This window comes from Phalacrocorax carbo, chromosome 3 (assembly GCF_963921805.1).
Source record: "Phalacrocorax carbo chromosome 3, bPhaCar2.1, whole genome shotgun sequence".
NCBI classification, from domain to species: Eukaryota; Metazoa; Chordata; class Aves; order Suliformes; family Phalacrocoracidae; genus Phalacrocorax; species Phalacrocorax carbo.
Genome location: NC_087515.1, coordinates 41,603,000 through 41,619,983, shown reverse-complemented (window position 1 = coordinate 41,619,983; position 16,984 = coordinate 41,603,000). Strand labels below are relative to the sequence as shown.

The 16,984-nt window shown below is 39.6% G+C and overlaps 1 protein-coding gene across 1 annotated transcript in view; it reads right to left on the bottom strand.

Moving 5' to 3' along the window:
• The window catches only part of VPS54 (VPS54 subunit of GARP complex), a 51,560-nt gene that overhangs the window by 23,688 nt on the left and 10,888 nt on the right, over window positions 1–16,984 (bottom strand). Inside the window, exons 4-10 of the mRNA XM_064446679.1 lie at window positions 16,366–16,607; window positions 14,855–14,933; window positions 11,852–11,886; window positions 10,422–10,553; window positions 7,381–7,766; window positions 3,030–3,156; window positions 1,837–1,944 (exon numbers count right to left, since the gene is read on the bottom strand). Coding sequence (XP_064302749.1) covers window positions 1,837–1,944; window positions 3,030–3,156; window positions 7,381–7,766; window positions 10,422–10,553; window positions 11,852–11,886; window positions 14,855–14,933; window positions 16,366–16,607 — 1,109 coding nt within the window. The remainder of the gene's footprint in view (window positions 1–1,836; window positions 1,945–3,029; window positions 3,157–7,380; window positions 7,767–10,421; window positions 10,554–11,851; window positions 11,887–14,854; window positions 14,934–16,365; window positions 16,608–16,984) is intronic.

Below are 16,984 nucleotides of genomic sequence, written 5' to 3'. Positions count from 1 at the left end.
AAGTTGATTAAATTTCATCTATTACTGAGCAGAGGTGACACCTGAAAAATCCAACAAAAAGACAAATATGCCCAGCAGAATGGGAGAAGGACTTTATGATCAAGAATGAGTAGCAAAACAGGGTGAGTAGCAAAACAGGGAGCACTACTTGCCTATTCTCCAACTAAACAGAGAATTTGAAGGAAAAAGCGATTCCTTATGACTGCAAGTGAAAAGCCAATGAAGACTGATGGGCAGATGAGCAGTTTCATCCTGGTGGTGTGCGTCGGGGTTTTGTGTGCATCGGGGTTTTTTTTTTTTTTTGTATTACACATGTGAAGGCCCAGAGCAACTGCACATAGCTGTATGCTCTTGTTTTTCCAGGCTTACAGTAATACAGCATGACTAGAAACCAGTGCTCACTCCCACCTTCTGCTGGTCTTTCAGGGAGCAGGGCAGTGACCCACCCCAGCATCCCTCCGCTTTCAGGTGGGGAGAGAATAAGCAGCAGGGGTGCTTAATCAGGGTGCTGAACCCAATTTAAATTGCATAGGGGTCAAGTGAAAAAGAGCTCACATCATTGCCAAGTCCTTACAAGAAGTACAGCTGCACAAACCACTGTCTTCTAATTCTGCCACAGTATTTACTAGCAACATCAGCCTGTTGCTGACCCATCCTGCACAACTGGATCAACAGAAGGTGGGCTGCATTGTGAAGTGGATTGTGGGAGCAAATCTGGCTTTAAACCAAAATTATAATAATGATGACTATGATGATGATCCTCCTCCTCCTCCAAAAGCTGGGTTCCCAACATGGTTCACAACCCAGCTCTGAACAGCATGCCATACTACGAGGACAGGAGAGACTGTCCTCATCTGCTGGCAAACCACCACCTAACTATCTCCCAGCCTTTGAGGTACAAATCAGAGGTAGCTTGTAACCCATCAGAACATGACTCCTGAAATAATCACGTATCTCTAGGGAAGAAAAATACCTCTTACACAATATTCTCAAATACGCACACAAACAAACAAGATGAATAAAATTAAAAGTTCAGTCTAGAGTTTTTTTTGTTTGCAAACAAAGGCCATCACGTAACTATCAAAAATATTCCACGCATTTTTCCCCAAAGAAGTAATCTAAATGTTATTCATTTGTTGGTTTTAGCTGGTTTTATCTAACAAAGATTTTTGGTTTGAAAAGGCAGATACACTACCCTAAGTGGCAAACCACAGCAACATGGATATCTTAAAAATAATTTTTACAGGCAAGCACTTCTACCTTCTTCATCACTTCACCTGGCTCTCTTAAAAAAAGGCAAGGAATGTGTTCCAACATGTGCCTACGCTAGGTCTGTGTGAACACTCAGGCAAGCAATATTTTCTGTAGCAGTTGTTGGAAATTCAGTTGTTTCAGCTAGCAAGTTTTTTGATTCTCTTTTACGTATTTACACCAAGAACTTGGAGGGGTTGTTTTGGCAGGGGGCTTTTTAGTGTGGTTTGGGGTTTTGTTTTGTTCTGTTCTGAAACAGTGTTATGACACAACTATGTTATTTGGTAAAGCCATGTATTAACAGAAAGAAAAAAACTTAAGCTACCATCGGGGAACTCAGAACAACAGTAATTATGCAGAAAAGGCTGTGATCTGCTGTACTTGTGCTACCCGCTCCTTCCAGGAGGCCTTTTCTGCAAACAGACCTCTGTGCTTCAGGGAGTCCTTGGTGTCTGCAAGACCAGCTTCTCTAAATGAGAGACCATCAGCCACCAAAACACTTCATCAGAGCTGTTCTTAACTAAAATAATAATTTTTAACAGGTTGAGGCAACCTTGTCAGATATGCTAGAAGTGTTTGGCTTACCTGTTTAATTATGTTCTTTGCAGTAATCATCATTTCATCTCCATATATTTCATAAAAATTTAGCTTTCTTTGTTTTAGAAGTCCAAATACTAGCGATACAAGTCTCTCCTGTCAAGAAGAAAAAAGAAAATAAAAAACTACACTAAAAATATCAAGGTGAGGACAAGAAACAATTCTAAGAAACTGCACAGAAGTAAGAAAGTTCATGTATCAAACACATGGTGAACAGGATTTAGATCAGTCCAGTGTGCTGAGACTAATGCCACGATTTAACTATACAAACTTCCCTGTGGCAATACCAGCTAATGGAGTCCCTTCCTCCCAGCCCCCTTCATGCCTGTTCCTCAGTTGTGTTCATTCACTTGTGCTTAAAAACATGGATATTTCTAAAGATTAGTGAGTCTCCTTACCCTGAGCAAGAATGACACTAAATACAATAGCACCAGCACAAGCGAGAGACTATCACATTGCAGCACGGAGGCAGGAAGAAGCTATAGGGCAGAAATGGGAATATTTTAAGTGCTATTGCCATTCACTGTATTTCATGAAACCCATAGACGAAACACGACTAAACAGTTAATAGGGTCTAGCAGTTACTGAAGAATAGTACAAGCGAAATCCAGAAAAATCTTTTCCTGTCTAGAAAGCAATCACAATAGCTTAATCTTCAGATGTTTATGATCTTCAGCTGAGTGAGGAATATATATATATTGCAGAGTGTGTGTGTATTGCAGAGTGAGTGTGTGTGTATATATATATACTGCAAATGAAGCATATATTCAGGGAAACCATATGCTTTATATATGCACCTATAAAGGCAGAGGGAGACAGGATGAGAACAACATGAAACTATCAGCTTTCATGGCAGAACTGAAATTTTAACAGTGCAGTAGATATGAGAGTCTGTTCCACTTACACGCTGAGGTTCATGAAGTGAAAATCAGAGAAAAGAAAACTTACTATTTTGGAAAAATAAAGTAGGACTGGATTGAAGTTCCATGAGTTTAGTTACAACTATTTAATTTTACCAAGCACATAAAAAAAAGGGAGGCGAAAGGAGGTTTGGATGAGAAGAGAAATAGTATAAAATTATAATGTTGCTACTAGGGAGCTGAGTGAATTAGTTGGTGCTATTAAGTATGTTAAAGATGCAAACGTATTCATCAGACAGTTTATTTCAATAACAGACATACCTCTTCTAGAATTTGGCAATCATCTTCTAGGGGTCTATTTAAATCATTGTGAGCATAAGTTGAAAACTCTGCAATCATCATTTTATCTATCAGCTTTTCCAGTTCACAAAGCTGTGAGCCAAGATGCCTAAAAAAACCAACCATTGAGATATGAGATAAATAATCAACCTGAAAATGAATCATTAGTTCACAGTAGAAGAAAATAACCACCCAGCAGGTAATTTCCATGCAATCAACACTGACTTAATGGGAGGCTGAAATCTTTCACTTCTTAGAGCATTTTTCAGAGGCACCGTCACCTTGCAGCAAAACATATGGACTTGAATATTGATAGAGTGTAAAAATTGGATATAGGGGCTTTTTTTTTTCTTTTTTGGAAGGTGCTAAGTACCTCTCTGCCCAATGAAGTGAACCAGAACCAAAAATACACAGTGCTTTTAAGTATATAGGTGTTAAAAAGGAGGAATACTACTTTGCTGATCCAGTTCCTCAGCTCATCAGTCCGCAAGTTCTTCCACTTCAAACATTTGAGCTTTTGATGTGGTCACAGATTTAATTCACGTGACTGAGATACAGTAATAGCTTTACATTATTGGATGGCCTTCTCAAAACTCCTCTGTGTTCTCTGATTTGCCATTTTTATGCTACTCAATCAAAAACACTTTTTCCACATATTTCCATGATTTAAAACCATATTTTGCAGACAGTCATCATACAGAACCACAACAAAATTTCTCATGTCAGAAACATTGGCCAGTCTTGAAAAGTTGTTCAATTAGGGAAACTTTTAGCAGAGTAAAATTAAAAGTGGGAATTTCAGAGATGCCAAACACTCCAGGCTTTCCAACTTCCACTGACACCTGAGAATACCAGTATCTATAAAAATCAGCTGTTGTTTCAGGGAGAGAATGGCACTTTGCCAATAAGAATTAACAGGAGCTGTGATATTTTAGATAAACCTGGACACAAAACTGGGAGGATGAACCTGCATGGCTCACTGGCTTTAATACAGTGCTGGTGTAGTAGGACCGTTAGCTTGTGTAGAGCAACAAAAATGCCTTAGCACCCCCTGAGAGGAGCACTGCTGTACCAGTGCGAAGCCCACAGGATCTGGCCTCGCAGCCCATGTAGGGCCAAGTCAGCACCAGGGTCTGAGGAAGCACAATGCCAGAGTAGCTCCTCTCTGCAGAAGCCCACACAGTGAGCTCTGAGCTGAACTGAATGAATCTTGCTGGATCCAAGTTAAGCACTTTTTTTTTTATTTTAAGATGACCAGGAACGTGTCTGCTTTTGAAATTGTTGGTCAATAACTGATTGGAATAGACGAAGTGGACAAATTTCAAATACCTAATTTAAGCAAAAATGGCCTATAGAAAATCCAAGCCAGTTGCATCATGGACATTTCAAAACAAACCCAACAGAAAAAAATTAAAGATTATTATTTGCAGTGTAATGACAAGTTGCAAAACTTACTGCAGGACTAATACCCATAACACAAAGGCTCTTAGGTAAGCGCAAAGATGCTCTTCAGTAAATTATTTCTGTAACTGCTTACGTACACTGTAACCTAACCTCTCAAAACTCAGGTATGGACATGTCCAACAAAGGTTCCCAGCACTTGCTGCCACCACTTCACCTGAGACGTTCTAGTCCCTAACAATAACAACATCACTCTACCCTAAAACACACAGGACTAAGTCAAACCTTAATTCATCCTCCAGCAAAACACCGTGGCGATGATCTCTTAAGAGGTACCAGTCATACAACAGGTCCTTTCAATGATTAAACTACAATTCTCTTCTGTAAAATTATGAATGCAGGGTAAAAATTCTTTTAAAATACACAGATGAGAACTATTTTACCAGGTGCTTGTGGTTTGTCAGCATACCTGTGCAAAAAATAAAAATCACCAATCTCCATCACCCCATCAAGAATTATGAAAACAATATAAAACCTGGCAGCACAGATCTGTAATTTGGTTAACACTTAAGGATTTTTTTTCTTATTAAAAAGATGAACTTGAAAAGGTTAAAGAGCTCTAAAACTTTAACGCTATCCTCCAGCAGTAGAAAGAGGTAACCATACAGTTATGACTGATACATATAATCACTGGGGATATTAACTTGGACTAAAGACACCAATCTATTACTTCGCAGCACCATTAAGGTGGTTTCATTTTTTGCTATAACTAGAATAAAATTTTTTTTCTGCATATAGCATGACAAGAGGAGAATAATTGTTGTATATGGATGATGTCAATAGTTTTCTTGCTGCTTTACACTGAATGATTCTGTGACATGATTCAATTTGAAGCTGTCTGTTCAAAAGCAAATTCTACTAGCTGCCATGCACAACACTAAAGCAACAAGTTTTTTAAAAAATAAGATACAAATTATTTAGGAAAAAAGGAGATACTAATTGTTTAGAAAAATGAGACACTAAAGTTAATCTCTTAAATGAATTAGGTATTTATCTCACTTGACAACTGCAGCATTCTTAGAACAAAGCAAGAACATCTGTTTGGTATTTCTTGAAAAAAGCTAAAGTATTTGTATACGCCATCAATTCAGATTTTTAAAATTTTATCTATTTTTAAAAACGCAACATTCTACTGAGAAGTTTTATCAACATGTCCATCTTCCCATGCACATTATTGCTCCAGTCACGCTAACACACAGGCCACTGCGAGACTTGGGAACAACTGTGCTAGGCTTCTCAACTTGTATCTCTGGTGAGGGTGATGACTTAGGTTGAATCTAACTCACCTTTCTGAACTTTAATTTCCAAGGCAGAGGGGACATTTCCCACTCCCATCACTATTTTTAACTCTACCAAATGAACCAACTGAGCATATTCAGAGAAATCACTTTTCACAGACAAGATGAGTATTTACCTGCAAATATGTTCCATATCTGAGTGTATTTTTAAAATAATGGCACATTCTTGGGACATCACGTATACTAATCACAATGACAACAGAATTGCACTCTGCTGACAGAGCACAGAGGTTACTTGATTGCAAAACACAACTAATTCTGATTGATGTTGTCACAGGGTAGAAGTACACTCATTATCATGAAGGTAAATAAAGATGTGACTCAGTCAAGGGCTGTGCACCATAATCAAGTGGTTGAGGGTAGGAACACTAAAGAGGAAAGAAACTGCACTGAGATGTCTGAAGATGGACTACCTAAGCTAAAAGAAAAAGACTAACAGCTTTAGACAACTTTCCTCCTAATAGCTTATTAGCTCTTAAAAAAATTAAATATAATTTTATTTTAAAATACTTTTTCCAAGATCTTTCCTACATAAAGTATGACTTCTTTTCTGAACCAACTAGAAGGAGTGTTAGAAGAGGAGCTCATCTGAACAGACGGACAAGAATAGTAACTGCAGAAGTTCTGAACATTCATGTTACAGTTATTGAGCAACAACCGTGTTTTTATTATGCAAGCTGGGAACCACCAGGTTGCAGAAACCACAATCCCTAAACAAAACAAAACTTCTGTTAACAGAAGCAGTCAGCACGAGACCTTGCACTTACTAATTCCCGTAACTGTAAAAAACACAGCAGCAACAGCAGCTTGAGCAGCACCTTCCCACTGCTTCCTCCCTTCCCAACTTCAGCAGCTCACAGAGCTGGATTTCTCAGTCGGATGGAGCAAGGGGAAGCACCCCCAGCCAGCATAAATACAGCTCCCCACAAGAGCAGACATGGCTGAACACGTCCCATCTGACCAGCTGTCAACCTCAGACCTCAGCCATGGTTTGATAGCTTTGCACTAGGTTTTGCTTGCAAAGCTTCTTCCAGCACAGGCACAGGCTGGAGGCCAACCCGCTAAACAGACGGTCTGTGCATATTCCTGTAACACCACAAGTCTAGGCCAGTTACTAAAGCCAGTGGCCCAGAGTGGAGCTGCATAGCAAGAACTGTATCTCTGAGGTGCTGCATGCATGAGGACTGCAGACCAGCACTTGGAAACCACCTCTCAGCTGTGGGCTACAAGCCCTGCAAAATGACGATCCTAGAGGTCTTTGTCAACCTTAATGATTCTATGAAGGTCCAGCCGCTGCTTGGCTCTCATTGCTGCACCCCCTAAATCACCTGTAGAAAAGAGTGGAGTACAAAGCATCTAGATATGAAAACTTCACCACCACCACCCCCAAAAAAAAAAATTCTCTCTGACACATGCATTACTTACACGCCTTATACCACACTTCCATTTTGTACCTTTTGTACTATGTCCTCCAGGAATGAACAAAGGTAAAACAAATCCCTTCAGCCAACTTAATGTGCCTAACACGTTCTAGCTCTTATTGTGTTTTATTAATTTCCTAGATGGTTACCTACCGGAAACTGTGAATGCCTTGAAGCTCTTGCTGTAACACCTCCTGTGTTGTTGCTATTAAGTCCAAAGCTCCAACAAACTCAGAAGTAGATAGCAGCAGCTGTACTGTTGGCTGTGTTTGGTGTACAGTAGCCATCAATTTCAGCTTATTGTATGCTTTTATACAGTTATTTCTGGTGAGTGACAGTCTTAAAACTCGAAGCGATCCTTCACACATTACTTGATCAATTTTGGAGATTTTCTCTCTAAGCAATTTTACGGCCTGGGAGGTTTTCCTGAGGTAGTCCTGCAATTCATGCTGAGAGGTCATTGCATGAAAAAATGCTTCTGAGCGCAGAGAAATCTGATGAGCAATATTGACCTCCACAATGTCCAGATAATGGCTCAGCTAGAAAGAGGAGGAAAAACAAACAATTTGTTAGGACTTGGCAACTTTATCACCATGCAAATCTACTTTCAGGGTATTTGTCTTATTGCATCATGAGGAAATTTTGCTAACAAAAATTAAAACCCTTTGTCAGATTAGCAAGCAAATAACTACCAATTGTAGTTTGATTTTTAAAATGAGCTCAAAATCACTTTGGGAAGGCTGACTTGATGCCTCTCCTGCTCAAAAATTACAAGGTAGAAAAGCAAATAATTTTCAAATATCTAAGCTTTTGTACTACATGTTTGCACGCTGGCACTGTTACCATAGAGCCATTAACCAGGAAGACAGCTTTGGATGCTGGCTCGCAAGTAAGAACAGTATACACATGCAAATATGCTATGTACTTCTGGTCACTTATGTTGCTAAAGATGCAGCCCGCCTATACTTTTGGCATGGCTTTTGAATGGCTCTGTTCATTTGAAAGGCTGTAGCATCTTTTTTGTACAAAAATCCTCAGGATATCTCTGGCTGCAGTTGTTTTTTACCAACCAGCTGGCGTTCCTGTTAAATGTATTTCATGTGCGCTGGCACTGTGGATTTCCCAGAGACAGAGTATGCCTACATGTTTAGAACCTGAGATTCAATTCTCTATGCCGAACAGTTACCAGACCACTGGGATGGCCTGGTTATTTGAGCTGTAAAAGCTCTGTGTTCTGGCTTATGCTGAATATGCAAACTCAAAGGACTGAGGCATTAGGATGCTTATCTGAATGCTAATACTCAGATGACCTGGTTTCTAAGAGGTGCCAAGCACTCAAACCTCATGCTAAATTTCAAAAGGCCCATCCAGAGATGGAAAGGAAGTCAGCTGGAGAATGTTTCCTTCTTATAGTTATTTTTATCCTTCAAGTATTTAACACTGGGGATTTATACAATACGTAAACCCATCTTTTTTATAATACTTTTAATAAAAAACATCCTCCAAACAGCTGTGACACAGCTAGCCCAGAGGAAAAGCTGAGACAGTGACACAGGGATCAGAGAAAGGGTTATTATGATCATTTATTTTGGTGAATGTACCAACTAGGTGTCCTAGGTCCCTTCACTATGCTAATAAGCAAGGTAGAACAAACAGAACAAAATGATAGTACCTGCCTCAAAGAGCTTACAGTTCCAGTGCAGGGTAAGACATGGAAGGAGGTAGGGAGGAAAGAAATCTCAGCAGGAAATTGTTCAAGTAAATCAGCAGCAGTCCAAAAGCACTAACAGCCTAATTACATGTGCTTAAGGCAGATTTTTCCAAATCCTGTTGAAAAAATAGTGCCTGGAGCTAAGTATAATTATGGCAGCAGGGTGCCTATTTACATATGGTAAGTGTAAACCTCGTGCAGTTCAGAGCCTTTAGAAAGTAAAACAAAAAATTTGGACCCATTTCGGTAACATGAAGCAGTGTAATAATTTGTTTATCAGGCGCGTGGCTTTGGAGGCAACGGAACTGTTTTATACTCTTTAGGTGTTTGTACCACCTCTCCAAAGAAGCGTGGCTTATGGCTACTCAAAGCCTTATTTTCACTCCACTGCATCAGAGGGGGCTCTAGGTCTCCTTCATTCAAAGCCAATGCTGAGTGTCCATCCTGCTGCTGCCAGGCTCACTTCGCGAGATGAAAGCATACGCCAGACACTGCTTTTTCATCTTCAGACACCAACTGCCACATGAAAGTCCAAAAGAGTATTCCTCCAACTTCAGGTGTGGAGGACGACCCAATGAACCCAAGTTAGCCTCCAGCAGAGCCTGTCTCTTCCTCCTGACATGGAGGGAGAGCAGGAAGACTAACTCCTGGAAATCTGGTAACATCTTCCAGAAGATCTCATGTTATTTTTCCTCAAGGCACCTCACTACTTCCCCACCCTCCCACCCCTCAGCTCCCAGAAGCTTTAGTAGGATAAACAGGAGGGAAAATTAAAGTTAGAAAACAGACACCAAAATTATGTAGATTTTCTAAGCGCATGTTGTGGGTATTCGTACCATAAAAAAATATTCACTATGGGATTTTCTACACTATGACTACGTAACTAACAACAACAAAAAAGACCTAACAAGATGACTTCTGTTTCCAGTATGAAAGAAACAGTTCTGCTTTCATGCTCTCACTCAAGTCCTTTGTGAAAAGCAAAAATGGATCAGTGCAGATGACATGAGAAAAAGGTAGGAGGAATCTCCTGCATACAAAACCTTAGGATATCGTATTTCTTTTAGCAGAGAAATCACAGTGCCTTGAATCTGGATTTTCCTGAGAAAGCAGTAGTTTTAAACAGTGTACAACCTCTAACTTTCCCTTCTCATGGAATTGCTGTCTCCCTAACAAACAGTTCCACATCTCTGAAGTTCTCAATATGTACCTGCTTCACTAAGTTTTAGTGATCATAAAGAGCCAATTATTATGCCATATACAGGTTCTTTTTTCTAGATTAAATAGATATATTTATTTAACAGAGGAAAGTGCCAGTGCTTCCCACATTGTTTACTAACAATCTGCAGCCTGACATGAAACGAGAGATAACAAAGCCCACAACTGCAATGTCTTAACAAACAGTACAGAACAGCAGCAGCGGAGTTCCTCTCTAGTAAGTAACAGCTGTTACGGATAACAACATCTTATACTGAAGTTGTACCTTTTCTTGAAGTAACCTGGAGGAAGCTGCATCACGATTTCCTTTTCCACCAGCAGTACTAAAATGAGACCATGGTAAAACGGCATTAAATGTTAAGGAATCTTCCAAGGCAAAATCTGGTTTCATAAAAATCTGAAACAGAAAAAAAAGAAATAAATGCATATCTCTCACCCTTACATTTCCTCCCCAGTTTAACACACCTCCTGTTTCACGAAGCTAACAGGGATCTTATTTGTTGATTTTTCAAAACCCAAATTTTCATTTATCCAGGCAAATTAATTCCAGACCTCATAACCAATTTACTTTACATCTTAAAAGCTTGTGTGATCTGACAAGGTCTTATCTTCCTAAAAGTGTGAGTCACAGCCCCAAAATTACATAGGCTATCAAGCACCCAAGATGATCTAAACATTCTGAGCATGAAAAATGTAGGCAGCACTAAACTGCAGGTGGGTCCTCTAAAGGATGAGAGCAAAACTTCAACAGCAGGGGCATCCTACTGCTGATATGCTTATTTCTGGGGCTATAGCTTCTACCAGACTGAGAATCCAGCCAGCTGTCAGGGTGCAGTAAGTGCTGCCTGGGAAGGAACAGAGCCTCAAAGGAGGTCAGCTTAGCACAGTGCAGCAAATGTGCTGGTCACAGAAGGAATCAGTAGCATGTAACATTAACTCTACACATCCCAAAGAACTATTAATCTCAAATTGTCTCTGATAACATTTTTACTTGACAAAAAACTGGCACTAACCTTGAGCTTCCAGGCAAGAGTAGTGCCCTTTTGCCTGTATATATGAAGTGTAATTTTAAAAGGTTCAACATAGACTATAGCATCACACTACACTCAAACATTTTTATTTCCTGGACTTTAAACACTGCAGTGACAGCTGTTCAAGTAACAGCCTACATGACTGGCACAATGATGCTGATCCATATTAACACTCTGATTTCTTAATGTACCTTAGAAATGGAATCTGGAGTTGTCTCTTTTGCCAACCTGCCACAAAATCCCACATCATATATGCTGCAAGCATATAGGCAAGAGGGCTTTGCTCAAGATTTCAACCTAATGCTAGGTTGTACACTATGCAATATTCAAGCTTCTATCAAACCTTTCCGTTTCCTTTTCCTCCTAGAACACAGAGTGGCTAATTTTGCCCAGCTCTGAGGTTTTAACTCTTAAAGATGAAAGAGTTAATGGCATTTTGTATTCTACTTTAAGTAAGAGAAAAATCAAGACCACAGGAAACAACAACAAAAAAAGAAAAAGCAGACTGTTTGTAGTTGTAAATTCCGAGCACTGCAGATCCTCTTGAGAATCAGCTCAAGTAATCAGTTTGAACAAAATGTCTACAAAGAAGAGAGTACATTCATATATTCCAGACTACATGTGAGAAATCCTTATAAAAGCTAAGACTGCACAGGAACCATACCTTAGGTACTTGTTCCAGATCTGTCCTGGATTTATCTAAAATTAAGCAAAATACAAGAGAGTAGTTATTCATGAGCAAACAATGGAAAACAATTACCTTGAACACTATGAAACCCTATGAGGAAGTTTTCAAGACAATGGTGCAAGGTTCCTCACAGGGGCAGATAGGCAACAGGGGTTATAAATTGAAAGGAAAGGTTCTGACTGAACACAAGGAAAGCCTTTTTCACCATGAGGACAATCAAGCATTGCAGCAGGCTGCCCAGACAGGCTAGACACTCTCCATCCTTGGAGGTCTTCAAGGCTTGTCTGGATAAAGCCCTAAACAGCTTGTCCTGACCTCACAGCTGAACTGGCTTTGAGATGGCAGTTGGAGTAAAGACATTCTGAAGTCTCTTCTAACATGAAACATTCTGATTCTTTGAAACACTCTGTTGTCCTTTGTAGTTTAGGTCTCATGCTCAGAGTATTCAAAGGTGCTCACTCTTGGCTGCTTTGACAGCAAAAATGTCAGTCATACAAAGCAATCTACTTAGCCTTTCACATTCCTTCAATCAATTGCCATGGGGCAGTAAAAGATCCCTCTAACATCACCCCAATTCTAATGCTCCATTAAAGATTTTTGCTTTTTGATTGAAAGTTTGATTGAAGCTGCCCGTATAATGACTTCTTGCCCATATAATCACAGCACTTGGAGGATGGACGCACAAAGGCTGGCAAGAAGAATGAATGAGGATTCGGACAGAGTCCCAAGCACGCTGTGCAAGTAGCACAGAAGTAGCCCTTCCCTTGCTGACCTGGCAATCACAGAGGGTAAGACATAGTTGAGCTGGGAAAAAGAGGTGCATCGTTGTACCCCAGCAGAACTTGAAGAAAAAGCAAATTCAAATTTCTGAGGCTCAGCCAAAATCCCCCTTTCCTCCCCTAATCATTTACTTAGTGTGCATCAGGAAGAGGGGGCACATTGGAGGCCAAAAAAGGTGAGGAATTTAAAAACAACAAGCCCATACCTCAGCTGGACAACCCTGACAAACATGGTAAATGCTGCATCAGCATTATCTCCCACATTTCTCTCACCTCTTTGGCTCTTACTTTGTTTTACTTGTATTGAAATACAAAAGGCATCCTAGGAATCATCCTGCTGTCCTCAGTCTTTGGACAGACCAACTCTTATGGAAGTGAAAGGCCAAGTCTTGTGAGCTGGAGTTAGAGGAAGACAGGCAATGCTAACAAAAGAAACTATAGAAAATACAGAGTTTCAGTTTACCAAATGATGGTGCTGCCAGGAACTGTTCATCTACCTGAGAAGCTCCCAGTTACTTTGGGGACACAGTAACTTTCACTTTTTAAAAAACAAAAGCCTCCTTCAAAATGGATTAAGCTAAGCCTGAAGAAGAAACTTTTATTTTGCAGTATGCGCCACAGACTCATTCAGGAACAGCTGTTCCAAAATAACACCAAGTACAGAGAAACCCTACAGAAGGGCTTCCTTTTGCATGGAAAAGGAGGAATAAGCCAACTGAAAGAACTTCATCAAAAGAGGTAAACTACTGAATGCTTCTTGTTGCATTTCCTGTAGACATTGATATAGACAAACCTGATCAAACAGCGACTAGGAAATGCGCGCTTTTAGGCTAACATTTTTGAGAAAATAAATTAGACCAAATTAAATATTAAAAGTTTGCTCCAGGTTACGAGTGTTTCTTCCTTTTGCTTGCCTTTTTTGTTTCATTTTGCTCCCACCTTCCTTTGCCGAGTTTCATATTTGCTGAACTACTTCAATAAAATCTTGAAATTCAGCCTTGCTACAGCTGCAGACACCAAAAAAAGTTTGCCAAGTAGTCTTTGCTAACAGCAATAATCAGAGAAACACCAGCCAGAGAACTGGCCAGGGTGGAAATACACAAAGTTCAACACAGGAAAAGGCAAAGTCCTGCACCTGGGGAGGAATAACCCCAAGCACCAGTACACACTAGGGCCAGAAAGCACCTCTGCAGAGAGGGACTGGGGCTCTGGCAGACAACAAACTGACCACGAGCCAGCAGTGCACTCTTGTGGCAAAGCATCCTGGGCTGCATTAGGCAGAGAACTGCCAGCAGGTTTAGGACATGTGATCCTCCCTCTCCACTCTGCACTGGTGAGAGATCTGGAGCAGTGTGCCTGGTTCTGAGCTCCCCAGTACATGACACATCTAGGCATAATGCAGCGAGTCCAGTGAAGGACCACAAATATGATTAAGAGTCCAGGGCATTTGTCATAGGAGGAGAGGCTGAGAGAGCTGAGACTGTTTAACCTGGGGGGAATCTTATCAGTGTTTTCAAATATCTGATGAGAGGGTGTAAAGATGACAGAGCAAGCTCTTCTCAGTTGTGCCCAGTGACAGGACAAGAGGCAATGGGCAGAAAGTGATACATGAAAAATACCATCTGAACATAATAAAACGTTTTTACTGTGAGAGTGGGTCAAAAACTGACACAGGTTGCCCAGAGAGGTTGTATAATCTCCATCCATGGATAAATTCAAAACCCAACCAGACACTGTCCTCCCATAGGTGACCCTGCTTGAGGGGGTGGATTGGACTAGACCATCTTGAGATGTCACCTCCCACCTTAGCTATTCCATGATCTTCATGGCAGAGACAGGAATGGCCCAGCACTGCTATTCTTCATTGCAAAATCAATAGCTACTAGAAATGTGATGTAACCGTTTCAAAAGACCTTAAATAAAAGGAAGTTAAAGAAAATGTTGCCAGTGACATCATGACTGCCATAAATGCAGACATGCCAAGGAAAAGTTTAAGAGCAGGTATCACAAGCATTTTGACCTATAAAATATCAGCAGTGGTCATGAATACTTCTAGTCAACCATGTCTGGATTTTCAATACTGTTCAGCAGCAGCTGTTTTGCCCATGAAGCCCTTGAGCAAGTAAAGGAGATGATCAATATGTTATAGTAGTCATTAAAGAATTTGCTTTTTAGCAACTAAGGAAGGCTTTGACTGTACCATGGGTGTGTAATAAAGTCCTGTCGAAGGTATCTTTAGGAGTACAAATATTCTTGCATCTTTCATGAACCCTCTCTCTCTGTAAAAGAGAAAACATATTAAAGCATTACTTTGAGGCTTTAAAAATATTTTTTTCTTTGAAACAGAACATTCATAACATTTTCATTGAAACATACTGCATTATACCAAATAATTCTGACAAGTTCTGAATAATATTTTTTCCCTTTTAAAAGCTCAGATGATGTTTGTCCAGGTGAAAGGTATCATAGGTTGTTTTCTCAGTATCTTTACATCTCAAGAGAAAGTGAACTCAAAAATTATTGAAAAGGTCTAACAACCTCACTACATAATGAGATATAACCATAGAGCAATTGTAATTACATATCCAAACATTTATTTGCTGTCTAATCCAGAAATCACACTACCACACAATGAATCCTTCTTCACTGCTAAATTAAACTGGATCAAAGTTAGAAACTGCTTCCACATCAGCACCTTGCTGAAACCACGTATTTTGTTTCATCATGCAGAGCTTCAAATTTTATCCACATGTGTAAACACCAGAAACCATAGTGGTGAGAAATTACATTTCTGAAAAACAACTATGTTACCTAAATCTCTGCTAGAAGCTACATCCCGGGTCAGTTCCCTCTTAATAAAACCTTCTTTCGTTTCGCTGTCACTGCATTACACAAACAGATGAGCTCTTCAACACTCAAAACGTTTAATGTGTGAACTAATGGCAAGAGTTAAGTTACAGACAATTCCCTTCCACATACTTTAACTATGATTTATGTAAGTAACACTTCCTGCAGCTAATTCTGTAAGAGCAAAAAAATGAGAACGTTACAAACCAAGGAAGCAGAAAACAGTGGGAGACTTCTACATGTGTTCTTTCAGTTAAAAAAAAGAAAGAATACTACATACTTACTGACACCTGTATTTTAAGAGTTTGTAGAAGTCTCCTACTGGTCCTGGTGCCCTTAGATGTAGCTTAAACTTCCCTGTTACAAAAGAAATCATCAAGATAATAGGCCTATTTATAGTTTCAAGAACTTGATGTATAAATGTTTATATTAGAGACTCTCAAAAAGTATCTCCAAGCCTTGCAGCACATAGTCACGTTTTATATTTGATTTAAAGGTCTGAAAATGCTAATGCTAGATTGCACTGCAGAGCCCAATCATTAAACAATCCTTACAGAAAAAGAATAATAGGAAACAACAAATAGGAACTGTAAGCCCTGGTACAGAGCACAGTATTCAGAAATACAAGTGAGAGAAAAAAGAAAAAAATTGCCTAGAGAGAATTTAGACAGCTTTTTCCACACTACGAATACTGAGATTATCAACCTAGAAATGCCTAACGAAGAGTCAACAAGCACTGAAGAGCAAATTAATTATCAGCTAACTGTATGATGACTACTAACAGGGGCAATCTCTAATTAGAAGAAGGATCTCAGATCTCTTTCTGGCCCCTAGTACTATGTACAACTAATTTTGTGTTCTTACCGGAGTGATTTCCTGTTGGTATAATGTAAAGTGTTCCTTGGTGATCTGTGGGAGGTAGAATGAAGGCGTGACTTCAGTGTCCACAAAGTCCACTCCCCATGTTTTTGTAAAGAAATCAGATTCCCTTTTTGCTAACCTAGGATCATTTAGGGCTGCTGGGATATTGACTTTGGAATGATAAATAGTCCATCTGTGCTGATCCACAACTAGAGATGGGCTGTCACATAAATTACTGGGATCGCCTGCAGCACAAAAGACAAGACAGTTTGTTAGGTTGAGAAACTGAAAGTTTTATTTTTGCTAAAATGTGGTTCTTAAGCAAGCCATGTTTCAACAATTACATACTGGATCAGAATTATCTACGCAGAACACACACGATATGCTCCTTCTGCAACACTTTAACTTGCATTTCTTGTATCAGATTAACCAACACAAGTTTTGAACACAGTGGTGTATTCACACTCGTTAAATACATTTAGCTCAACATTAGCTTCTACTGAAGAGAAAAAAAAATCCAACCACAAACATATTTTTAATAATCTGAACTCAATCAGAATGACAGCTGAAATTTGTTAGTATTATATTTCATAATTCTTAAGATCCCACCCCACCTACTCCT